Raw genomic sequence first — 27,499 nt, 5'->3', positions numbered from 1 at the left:
CTTTTTCAATTCTAAGCACTTTTTCAAGATCATTATTCTATTAAAGCTTTTTATATGGTTCTCAATTTTAAATATAGGGTTTTAATATCGAATTGAAGTTTAAATTGAATATTCTAGAAAAATCACGAATTATTTAGCGGATTTGATATTCAAACTATAAAATTATAGATTAATAATCCGCTCTTTTTGAAACGGATTGATGCTACCGCAGAATCCGCGATGGCACAAAGTGTAGATTATTTCAGCGGATTCAGCACGGATTTTATATCCAAACTAGCCCTAATACTATGATATTAATTATTAATCTCTTTCTTCCTGGATTTCTTATACATAATAGAATTCTTGAGATCAGCAGCAAAACATTCGGGGTAGTAATCTTGTATATGAGCTTGAATTTGAGGTATAACTATTTGCGGGAAAGATGTTGGTATAGGTATTTGGTTGTTCTTAAATAAATTTAAGAAAGGTTTTTTTGGATTTGTTGTATACGTAATTGCTATTCCTGAAGAAAGTGATATAACTTTGCTGGAATTTGGCAAAGTTATTTTGGGATCAATATCATAATCTTTATCCTTATTATCTTTATCACTGTTTCTATTGTTATTATTGTTGTTTCTATTATTATTACTATCTTAACCGCTATCCCAATTATCATCATTATCCGGATCATTATTATCATCAGATGATCCTGTAGGAGTGTTAACTGGTGGAATTCTAGAGTCTGGTTCTAATGCTGATAAAGGTATATATGGGATTTGTACATTCCCAGATTGAAATAAAGCTGGTCCTTTATGTATATCAAAAGGAATAATCGAATCACTTGTAACTTTACCGGGTTTTGGTAAAGTTAGGTGACCAGCTGAAGCACTATTCTGAGGTTCGACAAAAGGTTCGGCTTGTGATCTCGAATTAAGTTCGATAGGAAGGTAGGCTTATTTTGTAGATACGAATAATTATATTTTATTAATTTAGTATTCCAAAAGCTGATTTGTAGTTTAATTGTAATATTCTTTGTGGAGAAATACTTCTATTAAAGTATTATTGAGATTTATATTTATATTGATATAAACTCTATAATGTCGCAAGACCTTATAAAAATCATATAATATCAACTTATCAATACTTCTGAATAGGACTTATCGAATAAGTTCGAAATTGAATATGACTGTATTCTGAAGAAATATATTGGTGATCCTTGTATTCGAGTATGCAGTTATTCGAAAAAGAAAGTATTTGTTGATCTGGTACTTTGTTCTTATTCTGAATGTATATTCTTTATAGAACTATCTAGCTTTATTGAGATCTTTTAGAAAGGAATAGTTCTGAGATTCTCCTTTGAATTTTAAATCCTTAATAGTTTTCTGAGTTTTTCTTTCTTTAGTTACTATTTTATTAGGAATATAGGGATTAAAAAAAGCAGGAGGATAAGGAGAAACATTAGTTATATCTTTGTAGAAAAAAGTCTTGAATTTCTATTGTAAAGGATCAGTGTTGTCAGTTGTTGTATCGATAAATTCTCCTATATTGGTGAATTAATCAGATAGAACAGGTTTCTTGTTAATATCGGGTTTCTTGTCAGCTTGCTTAAAGCTAATACTAATACTTGTTTGGGATGTTATAGTATTGACAACAGGAAATAAAAGAAATAAAAGTGAGAAGGTATTTCGAATAAGTAAGTTAAGTAATTTGTGATATCATTAATTAGTATTGATTCAATAATGAGATTAGGAATACAGGAGATATGGTTCCCATTATCATTAATAGGCCCCTAAATGTCTATATTGTATTCTATTTAAAGAGCTAGCTAATGAGGGGAAGTAGTAGGTCTTATATAGACATTATTGAAAGAGCTAGTCTCCTTCGCATTCGCCTAAATACCTTTGATATAGTAGCCATTGTATTGAAGTCATTCTTTTGAAGTGAATTCCCTTGTTCACACAGTAAGCTTTCCCTTTTCAGTATATTCTCTAAAGATCTCTAGGAGATCTAAAAGCTTGGATTATTCTTTGTATAATTGGAAAAGAAAGGAAGCTAGTATTATAAGGTCTCTAGCTTTTAAAATAGCTTTCTTGAGTGTATTTGAATTATTTTGGATTCTAGATTGTTTGTTCTGATTACTAAGGGGTATTATAAGGTTCCGTTTCTTATTCTGATTAAATATATAGGTAGTATTAATTATATCTTGAGTAATAAAGGAATTACTAAGTAGATTGAACTCTTTAAATCTTTTTCTAGAATTGGCTGGCTAGTTGGTTGATAGAATAGAGCTAGAGATTTCGAATTGAGAATTTTCAGAAGGCGGAGGAGGGTTTAAAGGTATTGGGATATCTAGGATAATAATAGAATAAGTATTTGGTATAATAAAGGCTTTAGAAGGAGTTTTTATTATAATTATATCCCTAAGTATTGATGGATTATTAAGAGAGCTTATATTGAGGATCTTATTCTTATTCTGATAATTTGGAGTGAGAAAATTTTATGTGAATTTTGTATATGTTTTGTATTCGAAGTGCTGATGATAGTAGCATAATAACTATTAATTAGAATTACTAAGGGGCAATTGTAATCAATTTGGTTTAATAACTATGATCTAAATCGATTGCGAACGGGTCGTATTTCGAAGAAAAAGTTTCCTTCGAAATTTGTTGTATGTGTTTTGAATGTTGAATTCTGACTGTTATTATATAAGAGATAAAGAGATCCCTCAAGAATCTCTTTTCTCTTTAGTTTTCTTATTCTAGTTATTTAATCTCTATGATATGCTCTAGTATGTAATCGTGATAGAATTTGAAGTTCTACAATAATAGCAAGTTCTTTGTATATAAATTTTATACATTTACCGGGGTATTTGCTAACGTATTTATTAATATCAATTAGATTGATAAAAGCAAAGAGGATTATATAAAAATATATCTAGATTTAAGCCTTAAATCTAAAGTATATCGGATAATCCCTATATTAGCTTCAATTTATTCAACTACTTCTTATTTTCAATCATTTATTAGCTTTAACCATACTAATTCACTTCAGAATATTGAAAACTATAGTTTTAATTTAAATCTGATTAAAAACGGATTTAAAAATTTAAATGATTATATAATAGATACATTAAATTCAAGTAGTTGTATATCGGTCCTGAAAACCCCCTATTTCCTATACGGTATCATATCTCAATCAGAAAGTATGAGCAGAGGAATAGTTTTCCTTGAAAGATATTTTTTCACTTCTTCCCCGCATTCGCAATAGTCTTCTTCTCACAAGTATACTTATGTAGCTTCCACCCTTTCCTCTGATGTTCAGCCCCACAATACCAAATCATCTTGTCTCCTTTCTTACACTCAGCACATGCACTCAACTTTCCTCCCACGCCACAGTAATCACACCAGCCTGCGTTTTCTCGATCGTTCCAGCGATCCCACGCCTTCTTTGCGCATTTTCTCATCAATTCTGTATGCTGATTCTCCGCGATCCATGATGCTCCGATTCCCAATTCCTTCATATCATCACAGATGGTATCCATAGCATCCTGCCAATCTCCTCCCTTGCCGAGAAAGTAAGGTTCGCCGAATATACCTAGCTTGCCCCATTGCATACGCGTCATATCTACCACGAAAAACTCATCGAAGTTTACTATCTGACCTACACTCGTTCCCGGTTTAGGAAATCCAAGGATAGAATGAAATCCCTCGTTTTCTCCTCCGGTGATATATGTCGCACCCCCATTTCTCAACTTTAAAGATTGGACACTCATGAGTTTGGGACCGGTCACTTTGAATTCTATGATGGAGCGTGGAAAAGGGTTGACGAGAACTGCTTCTTCGTTTTTGATCTAGATGGATAGTCGTTGATCTGAGGCACAGAAGGCGAAAAATTCTTGAAAGAGGATTAGCGCTTTGTAGCAGCCGTCATGGCTTCGAGATTCGTAGAAGATGTTTTCGAGTTGAGTGGAGGAAAGGGAGCGGGTTGCTACATCGCATGAAGGGTGGATGGTGCATGTCGCTTGAGTGGTGGAAGTTTCTAGAGCTAGATCTTGAGTAGAATCAGGAGTAGAAGCATCGTGATGGAAAGTGTGAACGTTGATTTTTTGAATGCTTGCGGGACGCTTTTTGATAAGCGCGTTTCCTTCCAGATGAGGAAGTATGGTTTGGTCTGAGATGGTGCTGCTGTGGAGACTGGTGCGTTTGTAGCGGGGATCGCTGACTAGACGTTCGTAGTTGAGGAGGGTGGTCAAAGTTCGGAGGGGAATAGCTTCGGGTGCCATGGTTAGTGTTATGGGTTGCTGTGAAATGTTGAGACAGCTTGGTCTCTTGGGAAGAAGAGGGGAAGAATACTGTTTGTTCATAATAGAGGAGTAGGTAGAATGTATTGCCGGGCGGTGTGAACGCGTTTGATTTCGTGGAATCACATGTTAGGGATACATTTGACAAACTTGGTTTGTTTGTTTGTTTGTTTGCTTGCTTGCTTGTGGTGGCAGTAGTTAATGCATAAATAACTCATTCTATATCCTCTAGCACGAAGCCGCATTGATCGTTTCAAATATCAAGCCAGTCTCCGCTCGTTCAGATCATTAGGCAAGAAGTAGGAGCTAGATAGGTTACGTTTCTTGGCTCTGTTGAAAGACCAAAGATCATCAAATGATAGAAGGCCAGAAGATTTCCCTTCACAAAAATTCTCTACTCCAAGAAAGTATAAATTCATGCTGTATTATGTATTATCTGGCTGTTCCAGGTCGGTACAAGATTATTCAATGACTTCCCGTAATCAATGAAACGCTACCATTTTTGCCGTGGCTCCATTGACTTCATCATTTCCGACACCTCTCTCGTGCCATCACCCCTATCCATCCTCATAAAGACTAAATCGGCCAAATTCCTCTCATTACCACCATTTACATCGACCATCTCCAACACGACGACGTAATATGGAATCTCAGGACCGAAATCCAATCCGCCCATAATCTTCCTACCCACCTCACTGCGTCTATATTGCCCACTCGATTCTGGAAAGTTCTGTCCACCGGGTGTGTATGTGCGATACACAGCTTCACGCTCTAAATTTTCGCCCAGAATCATAAACCCTTTATCCATGCGCCCACTTTTGTGTTTCAGGCTCTTGAGATGATTCATAAATACACCTCGATCGTTATGTTCTCTAACTCCCTCGAAGGAAAAGAAAATTGACTTCCCACGGCTGTTACCATCAAGAGTCTCTTGGAGCTGAATGACATATTTTGGGAGTGGTTCGCCTGGGGAATGCTCCTTGCGTGAATACCTACCGGTTTGAAACTCGAGGCCGATAAGCTGCTGGTAGTCTGGAACCTTTATTGTGTGCATGGCGTGACAAAACCATGAGCGGAAATAGTCAAGAAGGTTGTGATGGGTCTTTTCTTCCGTTGTATGGCATAAGGCTTCATCTTCTTTGCTGAATGAAACAGTTCTGATAGAGTTAATCCATATCTGTCGCTGCTGATTGAGTGACTGGCTGATGGCATTGGACATCTGGACGGACTTCTTTGATGCTGATGATGAGAAGTTTATGGACGTGGACTATCGAATGAGACTTGCAGAATGGAGATTCGATATTTGAAAGGCCGTTGCTTGTTTAGAGTAAGTTGGATGCGTTAAAGTAGGCTGGTCGATGATGGCAGGTATTCAAAACATCACTGAATGATTCTAGGTTATCCTTATGTGTCCTGTTACTATTCATTTGCGAAGTCTTTTTTTGAGAAAAGGAAATCAAGGAATAAAAGGAAGAAAAGAAGGAAAGAGTAGAATCATATTAGCTGTCTGTCATATCGCAAACCCGTTTGACTCCATGTGTTGACTCCGATTCTGCTACAGTTTGTGACAATGATTCCTCATCTTCTGACTCAAAGTTTGATAACGAGGTCGTAATTTTCTATCGAAGTAGAAACTTGACGACTCTTTGTTCGAATTTGGAATGTGAAATAATACATATCTAAAGGCAAAGAAGACCACTCTTTACTACAGAAGTTCTCGCTTCTGTCATACGCGAATGGACCGATTCCTTCACGCGAGATCGTAATAACAGTTCAAACCTTTTGTTCAAAATCTACCATGTCACCTCAACCACATGCCTCAGTCCGGGTCTCTTCCGACTTGTATCTAGTGACGGATCCCAAATCATAATGTTTGCAGTCACAACCAATCTAATTCATTCCTTTTGCAGATGCGCTGTCAAATCTTAGCTGATTGAGTTCGAACGGCTCATATACATCACTATGATACAGTACCCAGTAGTCATGATCGTGGATGATTAGATTATCTGAGGATAATAGGAGGTATTAGTATCTCGACGTAGAAGGAGCATTGTTCATACTCACAATGGGGTATCTTCTTCGCTTTTTTTCTTGAACATTCCAATGGCAAACTTCCCGGCACAACTTTCACACTTCGCGAACTTTTCTATCTATTTTGTCAGAGTCCCCGAATATCTCTTCAGGAGAACGATCGATAACTTCGTCGGTTGTGAACAGTTCCAGGGGAAGCGCTTGGGGTGTCGAGGCCCGAGTTCGCTATGTTATCACAATTAGTTGCGTGCAATCAGAGCACCCAAATGACAATCAAACTTGAAATATGCTCGTCACCTAGACCATCCATGGCGACTATCAAGTTATGTGATTACAAGTCTGTGAAGAATGTCACTCCGACTACCAAGCTTCTCAAGATTGAGATCATACCGGCAATCATCACAAAGCAGTCGCATCTAAAGATAGAATCTCAGTGGCTATCTCTTCAGAACTGATCGACCAAAGCGAAATTCTTCCAGAGACTCCAACTTGAACAATGATGATAAATAGGGCAGCCAATGGAGCGTCTTCGTCCGACTTCGTCCGAATTCGTCTAACTGATTTAGAGCTTCGTTTAGTTTAGTTTAGGGGAACACATAGGACTTGGCGTGTTTTTGATAAAAATTAGCGACGTCTCTGCTCTTTTGGTGATTAGACGTTGCTAAGATGTGGTAAAGTAATTACAGAGACGGTGCCCATTCCTGGTCTGTACGTAGAATGAACCTTCTGAAGAAGTTTGTACCATGCTTTACCCTGTTAAGTGTATGAGAATGACGAAAGATATGTTTTACAATTTAGGAAGCCTTACATATTATCCGATAACGCAGCGACTACAATGTGTTAGCCAATAGAAGTTTTTACTGCTTGCCTGATGGGTCAACTTCTCTCTTCTTTCACATTTCGACGCTAGATGTTCAATTATAGACAATATCAAAGACATCCAAAGTATTAGAAGTGTATGGGGAAAACCAATTGTATGAACTTCATCGAGAAGTCTGTCGACAGCTCACAGAAAAGTGCAACTGGAATTCAGATTGCTGATCAAGATAGAGATACATCGAATGACCCTGAAGACAATGTTGCTATCATTGTCTGCATGATGAACGGGGGCTTCCTGGAATCGTATATGTTTGAGGCGATGGTTATCTTTCAACATTCAAATAAACTTGTACTAAACTAGAATTATTCCGTCTCTGTACTTGAAAATTGAGTGGTCGTCAGCGGCGGCTTTAGATTTCAAAGCGTTTCCCAGAGAAATGCTTCTCAAGAGCAAGTACTGGGATCTTCTGAATTAGAATCACAACATATCTTCCCGGGAGGGATGGGGAAGGGAGGGGGTGATAGATTACTGGAACACCATGAATCTCTTCTAAGACAAATAAAGAGCTGTAATTCGTTCCCGCCTTGAAAACGTTTCGGGTGCAACATGCTCCTGCCAAAGAACCCGTCGAACAACGATTATCGGGAACGATTATCAGGGGAAACTTGAGTAGACCACCGCAACGGAGCACGAAATACATGGTGCCTTGACTTGAAAAAAAAAAAACTGCTGGGCCGTTATCACAGAATCCTTGCTGAGTCTCGAAATGGGTTCAATTTCGGATGACTTGCGATGGCCACTGGGTCGGGTAAATTAGCAGGAGCAACTGCTATGCAGATATGATCCAGGGAATTCAGAAAGGGGGGGATAAGCAGCAATCTCCACAAGGTCTAGGAATCCATAGTCAATCTATCCTATGAATTGAAGTCTGACTCAGTTCATCCAAATTCACCCGACGCAATGGTCGTTCTTTCACCGTATAGTCACCGTATAGTAGTCTATGGTGATTGGAAATGCTGCGATTGAACTGTAAATAGGAATTAACTTTTTTGATAAATTGATAAGCGCGTCATGTATATATCAGAGTTTATTCTACTCTCACTTTAGTAATACTTGAGAGCGTAAGCTCATCACGATTCTGTGGATTCCGTAAATCTGATTGATGAAAAATGATCCATTTCCAGCCTTTAATGCAGCTACAGCAAAACCTCTCCATAAGAATACCGGTTTTTGTAGTCTTTTTTAAGGATATATAGAGGTATTCTTGTACAGAGGTTCCGCTTAATCCCGATATAATAGTAATTTTCTTCCGATTAATCCCGATCGGGCTAATACTGTGATATTTTTGAGTTTCAATTAAATCTTTTTAAAATCCTAATATATTTATACTAATTGTTGGAAGTTGTGGCACGTGCTCTAAGCTACTGTGCATATATCACTTCCACTTCGTAGTTAGATTTTACCGTAACACGATTAATCTACATAGTCAATATTACATGCATTCCACTGGCCTGCTCCTTTATTGTGAACACTAATCCTAATAATTTTATTGATTTAATAAGAATATACACATGATTTTGGAATCGAAAAATATAAGGATATTCTAATGGAAGGGTTTTAAGGATATAGATCTTTTTTAGACCTAAAAATTTTTGGGATTGAAAAATATATTCTTATAGAGAGGTTATCCTTATAGAGGGGATCCTTATGGAGAGGTTTTGCTGTACAAACCTTTCAAATTTTTTGAGCATAGGTATTCACGACGTCTTCGAGAAAGCTATGATGACCAAAAATTACGGGATCATCCCTTTTTAATATTCAAGTGAGAAGATGTCGGAGTTATTATAGTGCTCGTGCGGGCAGAAATCATGCAACACTCCACCTTCGAAAATCAGGTTAGTCCCCTTCTACCATCTTGTGGTATGTGCATCTATGCGAAGTGTCGCATATATATTTCCTAGCGGCACGAGTACATCGCATGTCAAAAGGCTTGTATAAAAGATTGAGTGTGATATGAAATCTAGAAGTATATAAAGCGGGAAACATTAATATAGATTAGCGGCCAGCCTGCCACATGGGATAAAGAAAAGTACAAACAGACGCTGCGTCGCTGGGGGCATTTTGGTGCAACTAGACACGGAGTAATCCGTCTACAGGGCCAGGGCTTACCCAGTTCGCATTCTCGCTTAAGGTTGGACGTACAGGGCATACATATACGGACCCATATATTCGACACCTTTACACCATCCACACGGTTCGTCCGTTTAGCAATGTTTGCCAATTCTCAATAGCAGAATGATATCATTTGATGCTTCAGTCCTTATAATCATGCATATATACCTAATTATATTGAACTATGTAACCTTCTTCATTTGTTCAGCCCACCAAGCCCAAAAGTTTCATTCCAAACGTAGTCGTTTTGGGGGGAGGAATCCGGGGCACCTTCCTATAAGATGAAAGATCGCTTGAAAAATATCGATTCCAACCTTGTCGACGCGTGTGGTTGCTTTTCTGTCCGGGGAAGTGAAACATGTCGCCGGCACTGTACCGAAGATTTACAGTGCCTCAAAAGCCTGTCATTGGGGATTTGTACCGGGTGCTTATCGGGATCTTACCGGCATGTTATGATTTAGAGTTTTTTTAGAAACTCTAAACGTTCAAATGAAATGCATCCCCTTGTCTAACGAACTCTTCAAGATGGGATGGTCAAATAGGGATCCTCTTATTCCTTCAAAAGGAATCACTTTGGGATATATGTTATTTACATAATCTCCACAACATAAAAGTTTACTTCAATTATGTCTTTCCTTAGTTGTTTCTGCTTTGAATCCTTCAAATTGACTCCTGAAGATCGTCGTTGAACCACGTTATAGAAGATCTGGTAGTCTCCTGAGTCTTCTCTCCTTTCGACATATCCATTTGCCTAAGGAGTCCGCCATGTCTCTAACATACGAGCAATTCAATGCACTTGATATCACAGAGAGAGTTACGTCAGCCGTTTCTATCCTTGGTAATCTATTCATAGTTATCACATACTTTTATTGTTCATCCTTCGACAAACCAATCAATCGACTCATTTTTTTCGCATCATGGGGAAACATTGGTTCGAGTATCTCGTGCCTGATATCTGAGCTTGGTCCGGCATCGTTGATGGAAAAAGAAAAATTCGATGCCTCCGGAATATGTCAGGTCCAAGGTTTCTTGGTGCAGATGTTCCGTGGAGTTGATTGTTACTGGGCATTCTTCATGGCCATCAACGTATACCTCATTTTCTTCAAAGGATATACCACACATCAATTAAGAAAGTTGGATATTTGGTACCTGGTTGCATGTTATGGGCTTTCTTTCATACCCGCTTTTGTATTCTTATTTGTATCGACAGAATCGCGAGGTCGTATTTACGGATCAGCTGTTGTTTGGTGCTGGATTAGCGAAGATTGGGATTGGGTACGGTTGGTTTTCTTATATGTTATTGTCTGGTGAGTAGTGCGATCCGAGCTTCAAACTTTCTTCTCAAATTTGATCACGTTTACTGATCCGATGACCGTAGGATTACTATCCTCTTCGCTTTCATCGTATACGTTATGGCCGCCAAAGTAATCTGGTCCAAACGTGAACATCTAAGCGGCTTCCTCAACCCCATGAACGAGAACCCATTCGCAAATACTGTCACGACTGAAATCGAAATAACCTACGAAGAACGATCCATCGTCAAAGATGCCGGTGATCAAGGCATTTCTGAAAGCGTACTGCACTCGGATCAATATGAAGTAGAAATCCAAGCGACACCTCAACAAAAACAACAAGAATCTCAGGCGTATCAGATGCGAAGAATGAGAAGTTTGACCAGAGAGGTTGCAGAAGCTGGAACCAATCCCGAGGCTTGGCTGTATGCACGAGTGGCCATCCTTTTCTTTCTTGCTATGATTATTACTTGGGTTCCCGCGAGCGTCAATAGAATTTGGCAAATGGCGGATCCATCGACAGTTAATTTCCCGTTGAACTACATTGAATCATTAATGTTGTCGCTACAGGGTGTTTGGAATGTGATTGTGTATATCATAACATCCCAGACGGCTTGTCGAAGGTTGGCATATCGACTGTTTTCAAGAAGTTCGAGGACTAAGACGAGGTTGCCCAGCGGGAGTCCCGAGAGGTATCCATCAGGTGGAAAGCAAAGGCTTGAGAGCGTTGCTAGTAAATGATTGGAAATTGGGTGCTATGCAGCTTCGCTTATTAACTGTATATATTCATTGTAAATAAGGAACTTTTCATTCTAACGATCTATTCATACTCATAATTTTCGAAATATTTACAAGACCCTGCAACGCCCATTAACCTTAACTCGGCCACTCGTCCCTCATAATTCATATCTAAAATCTCAAATCCCATCCAATTGTTGGGCCCAACTTGGGTAATTCCTCTGCAACACTCTGTACATCCTTATCACCCCTACCACTTAAGCAAATAACGATATCTTGATCTTTGCTCATGGTTTTTGCCAATTCTACTCCTCCCCATACTGCATGCGCAGTTTCCAAAGCAGGGATGATACCCTCTTTCTCACTGATCAGTCTGAATCCTTTGAATGCCTCGGCATCAGTGGCCGCGATAAACCTCGCACGCTCAGTATCTTTCCAATTACTTAATTCTGGTCCAACACCAGGATAATCTAAACCAGCAGATACGGAATGAGTCTCTGAAATTTGTCCATGTTTGTCCTGGAGGACATATGTACGGACACCATGTAGAACACCCTTTGTACCACCAGTCAGAGTAGCGGAGTGGCGATCTGTATCTAGACCATCACCACCGGCCTCAACACCAACTAGTTTAACACTTGGGTCTTTTGAGAACGGGTAGAACATGCCAACCGCATTACTACCACCTCCAACGCATGCAACGACAGCATCAGGGAGTTTACCGCGCTTCTCTAGCATTTGAGCTCGAGTTTCGTTGCCGATGACGGATTGAAATGTTCTGACGATAGTAGGGAACGGGTGAGGACCAATTGCTGAGCCAATGATGTAATGAGTAGTGTCAAGCTTGACAACCCAAGAGCGCATAGCTTCATTGACAGCATCTCGAAGTGTACGCGAACCAGCTTCGACGGCGACAACAGATGCACCAAGAAGCTTAATTCGAAAAACATTGAGAGCTTGTCTTCTTACGTCTTCCTGTAGATTTTATTAGTGCCGTAACGAAGACGCCAAGAGAAGACCCAATAGAAGCGAAAAAAAGACTGTTCAAACTTACAGCTCCCATGTAAATGGTACATTTCATACCAAACTTTGCACACACAGTCGCTGTGGCCACACCGTGTTGTCCTGCACCAGTCTCTGCAATAATCTCGGTCTTTCCTAATCGTCGAGCAAGAAGGATTTGTCCCAAAGCATTGTTGATCTTGTGACTTCCGGTATGGTTTAGATCTTCTCTCTTCAACCAGATCTTTGCTCCACCAGCGTGTTCAGTAAGTCTTTCGGCCTCATGTAATTGACCTGGTCGTCCCATCCATGGATAATACGTTCGGTATTCTTCCCAGAATGCTGGATCGTCCTTGATTGCATTGAATCCTGCTTCAAGCTCCGATAAACAATCCATGAGCGCCTCTGGTACGTATTGTCCACCAAATTCTCCGAACTTTTGAGATGCAATTTTTGGATCTATGGGGCCATTGGTATTTAAGGCCTCGATCTGATCAGCTAAACCGGGTCCTGATCTGTCCTCATCCCTAACGACGGCATCGACAGTAACATTTTCTCCGCTGGGCTCTTGGGCAACACCCATTGTCTCGGCCATTCCAACCTCTCTAGTCAGACCCTCACCCTCGCTTGGAGTGCCCCTTCTCCCGCAAACTTCCGCACAGTATTCTTCGACACTTTTTGCGATATTTCCGGCAGGTGCTTGATTGACGGTGTTGATAATTTGACTTCCGATAACGACTCCATCGGCAATTTTGGCGACCTGTAAGAAATGTTCTCTTGTGCTAACACCGAATCCTACAGCAGCTGGAACGTTTCCTGAGTATTCTTTGACTCTTTTTAATAAACCTTCCAAACCAGCATCCATTGAACCTCCTGTGGCTCCAGTAACACCCATTCTTGAAACAACATATATGAAAGAGTCTGCGAGCTTGCAAAGAAGCTTCATTCGGGATTCGGACGTCGAAGGAGCGATAAGAGGAACGTAGGATAATCTGTTGAACAAAAATTGTAAGCCATAAATTCAAATGCGACGTATGAATGCTCTCCCAAAAACTCACCCTCCGCTTGTGCAAAACTTTCTGAAGCTCACAGCTTCTTCTGGTGGAAGATCACAAACGATGAATCCATTGACACCAGCTTCTCGGCAGTCCTTTAATAATCTTTCCTCTCCGTAACTCAGAAAAGGGTTGTAATAACCCATGAAAAGAACCGGAGCTCTTAATCCCTTCTTTCTTGCATCCCGTACCATTTGTAAGACCGAAGTAACTGTTATACCATTCTTCAAAGCTTGAGTATTTGCTCTTTGAATCGTGGGTCCATCCGCAGTAGGATCTGTGAACGGGATACCTAATTCGATAACATCTGCGAACAATTGTCAACTTCCACACAGTCAATTGGAAGTGAGGTATCACTTACCGGCACCACCAGCCTCCATCCCCAAGAGGATATCAACAGTATCATGTGCTTGAGGAAAGCCAGCAGTGATGTATGTTACCAATGCGGATCTTCCTTCTTTCTTGCATTGTGCAAATGTCCTCTTTAGATGGTCCATTTTGAATTATAGTTTTGTAAAGAAGTGTTATGGGACGAAGAGAGTATAACAGCAGGAGGGGTAGATGATGATTGATATATGAATGAATTTTTTAAATAGTCTCCAAGTAGGATTCCTTTCTTGTATATATAATTCTTATTGATCACCCAAAAAAGTGAGTCAAAACCGTCGCCCCTCACTAGTTATCGCTCAATTAAGTCACCGCCTTGGCAAAATCTCGCATTCTCTTGCCAGTTGAACAATTAATTTCGTCATGACCTCCTCGGGTATCAATCAATATTAATCTCCTTCTCCTTGCCACAACATAATCCGGCCGATATAGAAATCAATTGTCCGTGGACAGCCGATTCAAATACGTTACACTGGAATCGATATTTAATTCCTCTTGTCATTCAGTTCGAACTTCCTAATTGAACATCAATCGAAAATGTCTCGACTTTTACCATCAAGATTTCTCCTTCCTTCCCGTCGCCTCTTCTCACAAACTACTTCTCGAACAGCATTCGCAACGGGTCCAGCCCCGCCACGCTTGCCACCAAAGGAACAAGAAGAATTTGAACGTCTGCAGCGCTCCTCTACTGGTGCATTTAGTACCCCGAAAACTGAAGTCGTTACCAATACATTGAAGTCATCGACGCGAAAAAGACCACAAATAAATCAATCACCTGCAACCACTGCTGCCGAGAAGGAGGATATAGAATTGGCTGCTGTGAACGCTAGGGTATCTGCTACAGGAAAAGGAGAGGAATTGCACCCGGATATTCGCAGAGGTGCGAGGCCAGAATTTGAAGGGGATATCAATCCGAAGACTGGAGAGGTTGGTGGTCCAAAGAATGAACCTTTGAGGTGGGGAAGTTCAGGTGAGAGGGGCGATTGGAGTTATAATGGTAGGGTTACGGACTTTTGAATTCTGCCAAAATGGGCTGCAGATTTGAGAAGGATGTACAAAGAAGCTTGAATGGCATGATAGCATGATGCAGTTTAAGAGCTGCTATTCAACTTCTACTTCAAAATAAAACTTGCTGTGGAGTTTGGCTTTTGCAAGCAATCATAAAAACCCGTCTTAGTGGATGTTTCCCCTCTCAAACAATCATCTCCTCACTATCTTCAAATTGGCAAGTCTCCGTACTACTCTATTTCCTATTCTTTCTCATGATTACATTCTTCCTTATTGTTATTGCTATGTACAGGAAACAAACAATACATCTGTTTGTGCATAGTTAACATACACAGGAAGTATCTTTGTGTGCAACGATAGCTTCCATCCTAGCAAGGTGTATTGTTTCTCGAATCAATGACGTGGTCTTATAATTGAACCTGCAGGTAACATGCTTCTTGCTTGTGACCTTTTGTCTTCTATATCTGATTGATACAAGGCCTTAAAACTGTGAATGGTTTGAATATTTGTGTGAATTTGATAAATGCATTACCCTTCTGGTGAGAGAACGGGAGGCTCGCTTCTCTTCCTAACAAATAATGGAAGTCAATTGGCTGATGCTCTATTGTTCATTCTTATACTTTGTCTAAACGTTCTATGCTGGAGTGCAAAGGTCAAAGTGCCTTTGTCATGAATAATGGCCGGATTTGGGACTTGTTGTCAACTCCTTTCATGTTTCCACTTCATGTGTTTCTTTTGTTGATGTGTATCTTGGCTGTTCTATCCGATCCTTGAATTTAGTATATGCTCGTTTCCTTTCGTGCTATCTCCTTACATATATTCCAGACCACACAGAAAACATAATTCGGCATTGAAAAACCATTCAAATTTTTAATCTTTCCAATTAGTGTCCGAGATGTCCCATCCTAGTGAAAAGACTGAAGCTGAAAAGCTTGCAGGCATGTTAGCTATACATGCGGAAATGACTCGCGGGTGGAAAGCATCAAAATTTCACGCCGTTCAAAAAGAATGGGTGGAAAAAACGATATTTCCTTTGAAGCTAGTAGTGGATTCCGCGTTATCCATGGGTGTTGGATCGATACAGGGTGGCACAAATAGTTCTTACAAGTATGATGAAAGTTACGTTGCGCAGAATGAGGAACGCGGCGAAGGTTTGTATAATCTTTCCCAAGTGGTTGGCTTTGAATGTTGGATTGATATTTTGAGCAAGTTTTATATTTTCGAATTTCCAATTTATCCACCCCTCTTAATCCCTCTTTTTACACACATAAATAACGTCTTACAGGGCAAAAATTTGATATTCCACCAAGTAAAGTGTACTTTCAGGATCCGGGTTTCACCGATCTCGAAAAATCGTTCATCACTTCACTCGGCCATACAGTATTAGAGCATCCCCAAGCATACAAGATACTCACACGGCGAACATTTCTCTGTTCTTGTCGCTTATATAAAGATGTTGTGGCAGCTTGCTTTGCCGCTGCCATGCCGGACTTGCTGTTATGTCACCACTTTGGATGGATAGTAAGTCAAGAGCCTTTACATTATTCTACACTCGAAACCGCGTAATGGATTGTTCATGATGCAGTCCCGCAAGGCTGGATTTTCATTTCTGAACCCTTCACATTGAATATGCTTAGAACAATAAATTTATTGGGGGGTTTGAGTTTATCATCAATGACCCAAAGTACAACACAACACTGAAAGCTTTCAACCCCGAAATGTATTCCGTAGTGATTGAGTCCTCTACGCAGCATTATAGTTCGAAGGGATCAAATTTTCACCACCCATTACCATCGTTTGAGAAACTCCATAAACTAATTGACGATTCGTAGGCTGGGTAACATCCTTCCTGGCCGGAGGACCATATTTTAATAGGTTAGTGTTTCCATGAATCACGCATGTGATCGGGTTAATTGAACAATATAGAATGAGGCGAACTATCCGTCGGTACGCCAGGACACACCTTAGCCAGAAGCAAGGTCCAATCTTTGAACGCACTCGCGACGCAGACCTCAGGGATTTGAGTATAGACAGACTGATGCATAGCTGTCTCCAAGACGTGGAGATGTATTGGACGCCGGATGATTTGAGTGTAATAGGAGATATAGGCGACCCGATAGATCAAGAAGTGTGGCGTTTCTTGCCCGGAATCTATGGTGTAGTCGATTCCCTGGGAGGAGGAATGGCGTATGTGGAGATGATGGTAGAAATGCAGAATAAGCGTCGCAAGGAAGACCCGTTAGAAGAAATACCTAGTGGATCTGAGTGGGAATATGAGGGGAAAGAAGATGAGCCAGAGCCAGAGCCAGAGCCAGAACCAGAACCACAACCCGATAAACCATTACCATCTACAAAAATAACTCCCAGGTCCCCTCTCTATCGTGATAGCTATCGCTGTAACAAAAGACGACTGACACGAATAAGAAAGCTGCGGGCATATCGCGATGACGGCACGATAAACTTTTCATGATGGCTTCTGATTGAAGTATGGGAGGTTGAAGTTTCTAGAAGGGTTAATGTTGTTGTAGATTTCTATCGGGGTGTATTGTTGGTTTGTTGGTGTTTGGGACACTTGAAAAGAGGAATTCATCTATCAACCTTAATATTGGGCTTGGAGTAGTGGTCTGTAGTACTGATCTGGATATATTCCGCTTGATATATACTTCCATGTCCCTAGATAATCGCTTTAGTATTGAGTTTATCGGGATTTATAATATGTAGTGGCTGATCTGATATTTTTTATCTCAATCTCTTAAATCTGGATACTTAATCATCGAACAACAGATGATAAATTGCTTCTATACCACTAAAAGTCCAGAGTATCACTCTTATATTACTACAATATTCAACTTTTTCCTCTCGTAATGACTTATATCTACCCAGGTATTTAGATATACAATTTCTCTTAAATTCATTCATCGATTCTACTCTTTCGAGATACTTTCTAGCTTCCAATTGTCTTTTTTTTTTGCTCCCCCCGCCCCTCGTCCTTCCCTCTAGCATAAGATTTCAGTTTCCTTCATAAATGCTAGTCTCCAATTATAGATTTTACTAGGAAGATAGGTAGGTAGCTAGTATAGAATCTAACACGCGTGAAAGTGGTAAATTTTACTATATAGGTAACCAATACTAATCTAAGACCCCCCTCCCTCCTAAATATCAAGCGGAAATCCCTCGATGCTCATCACACACTCTAAGTCTTCACCAATGTTCAAGTAAAGCATGAGAGACTTGCTAGATACTCCAGTAAACTATCGCCACTCACTATTACTGATCATCTATATCCTCTCTCTCCATATCCCTCTCCACTCTCCACCATATAAAAACATCATGAAAAAACAAGCGAATCAGAAAACCAGAAAACCAGAAAACCAACAACAAACTTCCGAAATACCAACTCCTAACCCCTAAATTCAATCATCCAGAGTTGTCATAAGCGTAACGCTTAATGAGAAGAAAGGGGAGGGGGGTTTGTATCTAGTATCGGTTTCTAATTCTATTCTTCCATGTATTCTTTTCAAGTATCTTTTGTTCTTATTGATTATCTTTAATCCATATATCCATATTTCAGCACCGAGATCTCAATACGCGTATCGCATCAGGGAGGAAGACCTACCTCTGTTTCAAAGAATGGTATCAGCTAACATAATGGGAATCAAACGGGAGACACAGACAGTAGTCACAAGTATAGCCCTAAATCGAGCCGTCAAAAACATACAGAAGGTATTACAACAGATAATCAAAACAATAAGAAGATTAGATCGGAAAATAGGAAAATCGGCCTCCTAATAAATACCCGACTATACAATCGCTCAAAATATATACCTCCGGAGCTATACAATTAATAGCGATTACTCTACAGAATACAGAATATTCTTATTGTATATACGATAAGTCAAAAGAGAGTACTAGAGAAAATTCCTTAATAAGATGAAATCAGATCGAAACCTGTATAGAATAATCGGATAGTATAACCTGAGCCCCATATATCGCTTTCCATCGATTATAATAAACAATACATTATTATGTTAAATAAAGAAAAGACCAAGCTATTACATTCGGAGATTTTATAACACTTCAAAGCTATCAACAATCTCTTGGACTCCGGATACAATCAAAATAAAGAAAAACTATCCTAAGGGGAGCCTATCTTTATAAAGGAAATAGAACATAATATTATAGGAGTTTCGAGTATATCCCCGAGGACAAACCGAATTACAATAAGACTACTGAAAGCTATCTAAATGGAAATAGGCTCAGTTCTATATACCATTTTCAATAAATATCTATAGCTTAATCATTTCCCTACAATATAAAAACAAACAGAGATAGTTATATTATTAAAAATAGAGAAGATAGACTGAATGTTTCTATAATCATAGCAGCCTATCGCTTTCCTTTTCTATATTGGGAAAGGCCTTAAAAGGATTATAGCAAGACATCTAGTATAAATAGTCCCTAATACAAGAAATACTCAGCTCACAATATTGTAATACTTTTCCGAAATAATTGGCTATGGATTTAATAATGTTGTTCGTTTACAATGTAAAAGTAGTGCTCAATAAAGGTTATAAGATTATAAGAGTTATACTGGATATATAAGGAGTGTTTGATGTTCTATTTAAAAACAGATTCTTGAAATGAATGAGGGGATAAAGGTTTCTATAGAATCTAATTGCTTTGATTGACTTTTTCTTAATCTAAAGGCAATTTAGGGTTAGATTTAATAAAGTAATAACTAATTACAGTATAGTAGAATGTAGTATTCCATAAAGCTTATTCTTTTTGCTAGTTCTGTATATGCTTTATCTTGTAAAGCTATTCCAGTAAGACTTTAAATTCCGATTCGAGTATACAAACGACATCTGCTTATACTGATTATCGGTAAGCATTTAACAAAACGTTATAATGTTAGCAAGAGATATGAAAAGCATATTCTGTTGGGGAGCTAGGAACAAAATAATCTTTGTATCCGAAAAGATGGAGATAATCCATATAATATAGTATAAGTATTTTATCAATCTAGTATACGAAATAAACCGCGATTACATTTATTTCTTTAATTATATCAGGATTGGCTTTATAATAGCTAGGCGTATAATTTGATTGCAAGCTTATATTCAAACAGTATATCGAAATACAAACAGTCAAAGGCTGGAAATTGGCTTATTATATTCAAGAACTAGCCCGAATCACAAACGGATCCTCAATAGTATTCTTATAAAAAGCAATAATCACTTATTTATATCTAGCTCTATTCTATAGAGCAAAGGTATAATACACAGAACAAACAAAAACCACTAGATAGCATCAAGACGAAATATTAATAGTAATAAGTGTTATATGGATATATATATAGTAGTAAGCTATCAGGAAACAATCCTGATACTGTGCCTTTTGGACAGATTGCGTGTGTGGCGTAGTGGTAAAGCTTACAACTCCTATTGTGTCCGCTTACGTAACAATAAGCGTCTGATTAAAAGGAACAATTTTAATTATCAATAAGATTCTATGAATAATAATCAAAAAAGTTCTTTTAGTTTTAGCGAACAATCCCAAATATAATAATAATGAGGGATAGCGTTCTCTTATTAGCAGAAGTAGTATTAAACAAATAAAATGGAGAGTAGCCTTTTATGTTCAAATTATTGATTCAAAATATTCTCTTTATTACTGAGGGATAAGAGCTATTTATTTCTCTAACAATAGAGAAGACCAATTGCAGCTAGCCAGAATAAAGGTCTAGGTAATCAGCCAGTGCCTTCCCCGAATCAAGGAGACGATTTTAGCAGAACTTCACTATATATCAAGGTATCGAATGGATTCCATTAGAGATCTTACAAAAAAGGTAGTAGTAAAATAGTTTCAGGAATAGTAAAACAAGTGTATATACAATCAGATCATTATATTCTCTGATGAATCGGAACAAACCAATAAGAATGATAAGCGAATAGGATATGAATATATTGTATATAAAGAACAAACAATAGTATACAAAGAAAACATAAATTGTATTATAATTTTTATATATTCGATACAAAAGCGATTGGGGTTATACTGAGGTCTTCAAGCAGTGATCAACAATATTATCAGCATAAAACGGATGGAAATCTGTATATATATCGATAGTACATTAATGATATAGGGAATAAGAGGCATAATCTTTATTACATTGCAATGGGCTTTTCTTAAATGCCATAAACTAATACAAACACACCGAATCCAGATCAAATGATTGCTAGGCCATATAGGGATCGAAGAGAATGAGCGAGTAGATATACTTGCTAATAAAAATACCAAGAAGATCAGCCTCAGGATATACAAACCGATCTATAACAAGCAATATTTATTTTATAGCAAAAAATCGCTATGGATCAATAGTATAAATATAATTGATCAAATAGATACCAATATTTTCCAAACAATACTAGAAATGAGATCTGAAAAGCATAAACAAATACTTTAAGGAATTAAAACTCTCATAAGCGACTCTCTATTGCATATTAGCAATCCATTTAGTATATAGCGATTTCGAAAACTATCATTAATAATTTAAATATAAAAAAGCAACGATTCATTACTTATACAGTATATTCAAATCCCCTGAGCATATTATATATTATCACAAAATCCTTGCAATCTATGAAACCTAATCTCTAGATATCAAGCCTAAATACCCACCCTGCAATCAAGCAGCTCAAAAACGATTATTAAAACAATTAATATATACATTAATCAAATTCACTAAATTTATTATTATAACAGACTTCTATAGAAATATATACCCTAAAACACTACCAAAAGAATAAAAGGGAAGAAGGAAAGGGATCGATCGATTCAGGCGAATATAAGCAAAGAGTAGAAAGAGATAGATCTAGAAAAGCTATATAGAAGAAAATTGAAATATACAGCATATTATATTATAAAAGAATATATACAAAAGCTACCCTTATAGAATAAAGCAGCTTTCAAATAAATATTATATAAGAGATCGGAAAGCACGCACAAAGATATTCAGAAAATCGAAAACAAAGATACAAATACACTAGCCATTGCTTGAAAGGCTACTGAGGGTATTAAGACCCTATCCCTAGGAAAAGAGGATCATGTAAATTAGAAGATCACCCCACAGTTAGCCCAACCGTAATGCCCCCCGGGAGGCTCGCCTATACGGCCCGGTTGAAAATTACTAATAATAATAATAATAATAATAATAATATATCCATATTGACTATTCATACTGTCTACACTATCTCCTCAAGTCCCAACTAGACATCACGCTATATATACAAGAGATTATACTAGTATGGGAGTTCCAAAATAATAGGTTTCATTCCCAGGAAATTTCTTCGCGTATATTTCATAACCTTATTATGTTGATTCACATCCATCTCACATGATACCACTCCCCACTCCCATCTAACCCGCCACATTCTCCGCAACCCTCACCCCATCGCTCCCCACCTTCCCCTGCGCCCTCTCCCCTTCCTTCCCATTACCCCCCTCCCCAAACAACACTCCCAACGCCTCAACCCCCACATTCCCCCCACTAAAAACCACACCAACATCCCACCCCCTCTCCCCCGCCTCCCTCTCCACCATCCCCCTAAACCCCTCATGAAACAACACCGTCGCAAGCCCCACACACGCACTCGGTTCCACGACAACCTTCATCCTCTCAACCACCAACCGCATCGCCTTCTTAATCTGCTCCTCCGTCACACTGTACATACTCTCCACCAACCGCCTCTCAAAAATAACACTCCACGGAATCTTTCCCACCGGCGTGCGCAATCCATCCGCAATCGTGAGACTCTTGACACTCTCAATTCTCTTCCCCTGTTCGAATCCGCGCCGTCCATCATCCGCCCCCTGAAACTCGGGTTCCGCGCCAAAAACTCGGATTCCTCTTCCTTCGCACGAAAGCGCAACACCCGATAACATACCCCCGCCTCCACAAGGAGTAATAATCGCATCTAACCCTTTTGCCTCCTGACCATCTTGGTTGCCTATGCGTCTCTCACTTTGTGATTGTTTGACCTGTTCTGCCAATTCCAAACCCATGGTTCCTTGCCCAGCAATAATATCCGGATGATCGTATGGCGGCACAAGTTTTGCGCCTGTTTCCTTCATAACTTCTTCAACCATCGCTTCTCGCTCTACTGACGTTGACCCGCTGAATCTAACATTTGCGCCGTAACCTTTTGTCGCTGCTATTTTCGATGGTGTCGAGATAGTGGGCATGACGATATGGGCTGGGATTCCGAGCTCACGAGCTGCGAGTGCGAGGGCTTGTGCGTGGTTTCCTATCATCAGAGTTATATTAGTATCTTTAGCCTCCAGAGATTGTTGGCAGATTGGAAGAAAGCCAGAGATGATGATAATGCCAAAGAACAATTTGCAAGCCAAGAAAAAGTCAAAAAAATAGTGAACAAACCACTACTATGTGTTACCACACCCATCTGTCTCCAACCTCCTTCTCCATGTCCAGCTTCGACCCCTCCTTCTGCCTCCTCTAACCTCTTCAGCGCATGAAAAGCCCCTCTAACTTTGAATGCGCCCACCCTCTGTAGATTCTCACATTTAAACCATAGTCTAATTTTCGGTCTCGCAGGTTCTTTTCCTTCCCATTCTGTCCCTTTCAATGCCTCCGCAGTCTGTGGTGTACTCGCTATTTCGTCAATTGTCCTATTTGTCAGAACTGGGGTATGATGAATATGCGATTTAATCAGCTCGTGAGCATCCAGAACTGATTGGCGATTAAGAGGGAGACGAGTGTTGGGATCTGCCATTGTGAGTATTGATCTAAATTGAAGACACTTGTAAATGTGTTAACATGAATTGGAAATAAATTGCAATGTTAAGGAAGGGTGCAGCTGCTAACCATATAGCATAATTGATATGGTGGGGGCGGGGCATTGCCCGGATGATTCATATAAATGAGACCCTGGTTTGGTGAAAATCATGCCGATCTCGGCCGAACAGGGAAGCATGAACAAGTGCACAAGTATAGTCAATCAAAAGAACAATTGGAAATATAATTTTTGAATTCAATGGCTTAAACTTTTAATTCCAGATACCGTTGATAAAAAAACGGAAAGTCATGAGAGTATGATACAATTGGCCCAATTTCAAATATGCAACTCCAGCCCCACTGCCCCATTAACTATCCATTTAGTTGTTTTCAGGACGTAGGGAACTAATAAAAATGTTAGTGATTATACAACACGTAGTGATGAATGATTGTAACTTACCGAACAGCCTTTCCTGCTCTCCAGATCTCCAAATCACGGATCTCCTTCATCTCAGCCTCATACTTCTCACGGTAATCCTTTTGGGAGTTAAACTCAAGGGATCTTTGAGTCTCCTTTCCGGTCTTGACGGAGTCATACAAGTCGTTGAAGACTGGCTTCAAAGCATCCTTGAACTTTCCGGACCAATCGATAGCACCACGACGAGCAGTGGTAGAGCAAGCCTCGTACATCCAGTCCATACCGTTGGCACCAATCAATGGGTACAAAGATTGAGTAGCCTCCTCAACAGTCTCGTTGAAAGCCTCACTTGGGCTGTGACCTTGCTCACGGAGAACCTCGTATTGTGCGAGGAACATACCGTGGATACCACCCATCAAGCAACCACGCTCACCGTACAAGTCGGAGTAAACCTCCTTCTCGAAGGTGGTCTCGTAAAGGTATCCGGATCCAACACCGACACCGAGAGCGATAGCCTTCTCTTGTGCCTTACCGGTAACATCTTGGAAAACGGCGATGGAAGAGTTGATACCACGACCCTCACGGAAGAGAGTTCGGACGGTACGTCCAGATCCCTTTGGTGCAACGAGGATGACGTCAACGTCAGTTGGGACATCGACCTTGGTTTGGTCCTTGAAGACTGGGGAGAAACCGTGGGAGAAGTAGAGAGTCTGCAGAAGTCAGTTTTGATCATTGGAACTTGAACATATGTCCATACCTTTCCCTTGGTGATCTGGGGCTTAAGTGCTGGCCAAGTTTCACTTTGAGCAGCATCGGAAAGCAAGTTCATGATGATGGTACCCTTGGAGATAGCCTCATCAACCTCGAAGAGGTTCTTTCCTGGAACCCAACCATCTTGTTGAGCATCCTTCCATGATTGACCGTTCTTTCGTACACCGACTACGACGTTAAGACCGTTATCACGCATGTTCAAAGATTGAGCATGTCCTTGGGAACCGTAACCAATAATGGCCATTGTGTCATTCTTGAAGTATTCCTGGAAGATAGATATTAGCAAAAGTCAATGTCAAAGGTTGTGAGTTGTTAATCATACCTGGAGTCTCTCAACTGGCCAGTCGGCTCTCTCTGTTAAAGTTGTCAGTTTCCAGTAATATGCAAATTGAGATCTGAATTCATACCGTAAACCTTCTCCTTTGTGCCAGCAAAGTCGATGGTCTTTACACCTCTGACTTGTTGGGAAGCTCCAACAACAGCACGGGCAGCAGAAGGTCTGGCTGAGGCATTGATAGCAGAGACAAAAGTTCTGCGTGCTGGTGCAGTCAATTGACGTGCAACTGGTCTAGCGACTCTGGAAAATGTACGGACAGCCATTTTGAAGGAAGAAGTGAGTGGAGTTCGAAAAAAAGGAAGTGTAGCAAAAGGGTATTTTGAGGTTTAAATCAAAAGTTGTAGATGTGACTCTTCGTCTTTTTGTTGTGGGCAACAGTAGCTAGGAAATTTTCCTGCCCGGTTCCGGAGGTACCTTTGACAGGGGTATTCTCCAGTATCGCACTTTCTGTGGGTGGGAAAGTCTTGGCAAGCCAACAGTGCGGGTTGTATTTCAATGTGTATATCATCCAATAAAATGGTTGATTTTGGCTTGCAGAAAGTGAAAATAATCTATGTGTACATGCGTCTTAAAACTGAACTCAATTTGGCAAATTATTAAACTTTACAAAAACTTTAAATATCTGTAAATGCAAATCTGATTATATTGTTATATTTCTTTTTACCTCAATAGCTACCTATGCCTACCTATATACATATGTAGCCAATCTCATCCTCAATCGTACCTAGATAGGTAGTTACGTTTCGCAATTAAATATACAAAATCCGACAATCTAGATCATCTATCTATCCGAAAGGAAAGGAAGGCTATAGTGGAAATTCGGCCACATCACAGCCTCACCCATCCCTCCGGTATTGTTCCGGCCACGGTCCAAGCCGTGAAATAGCTTGTGTTAGTTTACAATTGATTGACTACGAGAAACTGGCCTCGCGCGCTCCGACTTGCCTAGTATACCCCGATATATGAATTGACAACAGTAGTGGAGATAGATAGATGAAGTTACCAAGCAGAATGTTTCCATTTACAGATATGACTCTTTCGCTATGCCTCCATATATCGGAGAAATCGTAATACTCACTCCTATACTCTAGGGGTTGGCATCAGAATCAGATGTACTCATGAAATGACGCTCCGGTAGTCCTCCGGTAGTCATTGCTTTGGCGGTTTCACTCCCCTTTACTTGAATTCAGAAAGATATCTGTTTATATGTATTCATTCATTGTATTAACCCTATTGACTACTTCCCCCTTCCTCTCTGGCTCAAACACAATGTATTCTTTCTACAGCTACAACACAAAGCCTGATATAAGATCAGCAGCCAAAAGGGCTACATGAAAGGTCCTCGATCTCCAAATAGAAAGAAAAAAACGCCCATTATGCCCCCGTCCTCATGTTGTGACCTCACACATTGGTGCGTGGTGCTGGAATTGTAGTACTGGTCCGGATCGTATAACCCTATCTTGACATCGTTTGTATTGATGCATAATGCATATTGAAAGCATAGTAATTGTTTAATCCATATGCCTTCTCCCTTCAAACCTTCAATACCCTATCGAATGAATCATTCTTTACAGATCCACCTCCCATAGCAGATCTCACGTTCCGCTTGAATCCCTCTCGGTTTGATCTCAAATCCTCTGCAGCTTCCTTATTAAGTGGATCCGAGGCGTTTGGTTCGAGGAAAAGGAACTGTTCATCCAGTCGTCAGTATTAAGTAAATTTGCAGACCAGAGACATCATATGTATCCATGAAAACCGCTTGCCAAATCATACCTGCAATCCTATAACAATCGCTTGTAAGTTCAACACTGGTTTCCAGTCCTCCCTCAGAATATTCAAACAAATCTTTCCCTCAACATCGATATTTGGGTGATAGATCTTCTGTTCACAGTTGACCTTGGGCGGTTCGTGTGGGAACGTTTCCGGAACAGCGAATTTGAATTTGAAAATTCCACCCTTGTACATGCCTTCGTCTGGTTCGATATAGAGAAAGAAGTTGAGAATGTCGTCTTCGTCGGGAAAATCGGTGCGCATAGTAGAGGGCAGCGACATTTCAGCAATATCTGACAGCGCACGATGTTAGTCCTCATACATGCATGCCCAGTACAATCTCATTCTGTGCCTTCCGTATACGCTCAAAAGCCTGGAATCTGTTCCTCTTACCTTTCTGCAATCTAAGTTGTGCGGCCGTAACCTTCTTCTTCTTGATACCTGCAGCAGCATCGGCATTTGCCTCTTGCTGCTGTTTTTGTTTCTGCGTACAATGTCAGTATTCCGAACGCGTTACACATCGTTGCTGGAATCCCAGTTCTGATGCGCACATACCATGGACCATATCTTCAACATCTTGACTATTGATGACTCTTCAACTGGAGTATTGAGAGTGCAATTCTGG

General features: G+C 39.8%; 10 protein-coding genes across 10 annotated transcripts; 4 read left to right on the top strand and 6 right to left on the bottom strand.

Annotated features, from left to right (window-relative positions):
• Window positions 1-632: 632 nt before the first annotated feature.
• EAF02_006088 (uncharacterized protein) lies at window positions 633-4,261 on the bottom strand (the record flags this gene model as incomplete). Its single annotated transcript, XM_038902136.1, has 3 exons — window positions 633-931; window positions 3,337-3,810; window positions 3,859-4,261. 3 exons carry the CDS (start codon window positions 4,259-4,261, stop codon window positions 633-635), a joined length of 1,176 nt encoding a protein of 391 aa, XP_038758353.1.
• A 511-nt stretch (window positions 4,262-4,772) lies between these two features.
• On the bottom strand, window positions 4,773-5,498 carry EAF02_006087 (uncharacterized protein; the record flags this gene model as incomplete). Its single annotated transcript, XM_038902135.1, has 1 exon — window positions 4,773-5,498. The coding sequence occupies one exon, from the start codon at window positions 5,496-5,498 to the stop codon at window positions 4,773-4,775; it is 726 nt and encodes a 241-aa protein (XP_038758352.1).
• A 4,569-nt stretch (window positions 5,499-10,067) lies between these two features.
• EAF02_006086 (uncharacterized protein) lies at window positions 10,068-11,375 on the top strand (the record flags this gene model as incomplete). Its single annotated transcript, XM_038902134.1, has 2 exons — window positions 10,068-10,609; window positions 10,681-11,375. 2 exons carry the CDS (start codon window positions 10,068-10,070, stop codon window positions 11,333-11,335), a joined length of 1,197 nt encoding a protein of 398 aa, XP_038758351.1. The 3' UTR covers window positions 11,336-11,375.
• Window positions 11,376-11,503: 128 nt separating this feature from the next.
• Window positions 11,504-13,886, bottom strand: EAF02_006085 (uncharacterized protein; the record flags this gene model as incomplete). Its single annotated transcript, XM_038902133.1, has 4 exons — window positions 11,504-12,307; window positions 12,387-13,326; window positions 13,393-13,696; window positions 13,751-13,886. 4 exons carry the CDS (start codon window positions 13,884-13,886, stop codon window positions 11,504-11,506), a joined length of 2,184 nt encoding a protein of 727 aa, XP_038758350.1.
• Window positions 13,887-14,313: 427 nt separating this feature from the next.
• On the top strand, window positions 14,314-14,793 carry EAF02_006084 (uncharacterized protein; the record flags this gene model as incomplete). Its single annotated transcript, XM_038902132.1, has 1 exon — window positions 14,314-14,793. The coding sequence occupies one exon, from the start codon at window positions 14,314-14,316 to the stop codon at window positions 14,791-14,793; it is 480 nt and encodes a 159-aa protein (XP_038758349.1).
• An 886-nt stretch (window positions 14,794-15,679) lies between these two features.
• On the top strand, window positions 15,680-16,350 carry EAF02_006083 (uncharacterized protein; the record flags this gene model as incomplete). The annotated part of the gene is made up of 2 exons (XM_038902131.1): window positions 15,680-15,935; window positions 16,070-16,350. The coding sequence occupies 2 exons, from the start codon at window positions 15,680-15,682 to the stop codon at window positions 16,348-16,350; spliced, it is 537 nt and encodes a 178-aa protein (XP_038758348.1).
• EAF02_006082 (uncharacterized protein) lies at window positions 16,284-17,254 on the top strand (the record flags this gene model as incomplete). The annotated part of the gene is made up of 3 exons (XM_038902130.1): window positions 16,284-16,305; window positions 16,617-16,659; window positions 16,711-17,254. 3 exons carry the CDS (start codon window positions 16,284-16,286, stop codon window positions 17,252-17,254), a joined length of 609 nt encoding a protein of 202 aa, XP_038758347.1.
• A 4,949-nt stretch (window positions 17,255-22,203) lies between these two features.
• Window positions 22,204-23,576, bottom strand: EAF02_006081 (uncharacterized protein; the record flags this gene model as incomplete). The annotated part of the gene is made up of 2 exons (XM_038902129.1): window positions 22,204-23,090; window positions 23,222-23,576. 2 exons carry the CDS (start codon window positions 23,574-23,576, stop codon window positions 22,204-22,206), a joined length of 1,242 nt encoding a protein of 413 aa, XP_038758346.1.
• Window positions 23,577-23,958: 382 nt separating this feature from the next.
• EAF02_006080 (uncharacterized protein) lies at window positions 23,959-25,367 on the bottom strand (the record flags this gene model as incomplete). Its single annotated transcript, XM_038902128.1, has 5 exons — window positions 23,959-23,983; window positions 24,039-24,706; window positions 24,754-25,032; window positions 25,090-25,121; window positions 25,175-25,367. 5 exons carry the CDS (start codon window positions 25,365-25,367, stop codon window positions 23,959-23,961), a joined length of 1,197 nt encoding a protein of 398 aa, XP_038758345.1.
• A 1,270-nt stretch (window positions 25,368-26,637) lies between these two features.
• Window positions 26,638-27,450, bottom strand: EAF02_006079 (uncharacterized protein; the record flags this gene model as incomplete). Its single annotated transcript, XM_038902127.1, has 4 exons — window positions 26,638-26,793; window positions 26,878-27,167; window positions 27,268-27,358; window positions 27,430-27,450. The coding sequence occupies 4 exons, from the start codon at window positions 27,448-27,450 to the stop codon at window positions 26,638-26,640; spliced, it is 558 nt and encodes a 185-aa protein (XP_038758344.1).
• Between the last annotated feature and the right edge of the window lie 49 nt (window positions 27,451-27,499).

Source organism: Botrytis sinoallii (genome assembly GCF_014898435.1).
Source record: "Botrytis sinoallii strain Bc 23 chromosome Unknown BSIN_009, whole genome shotgun sequence".
In the NCBI taxonomy this organism is placed as follows: domain Eukaryota; kingdom Fungi; phylum Ascomycota; class Leotiomycetes; order Helotiales; family Sclerotiniaceae; genus Botrytis; species Botrytis sinoallii.
This window is presented reverse-complemented; position numbering and strand designations above follow the sequence as displayed.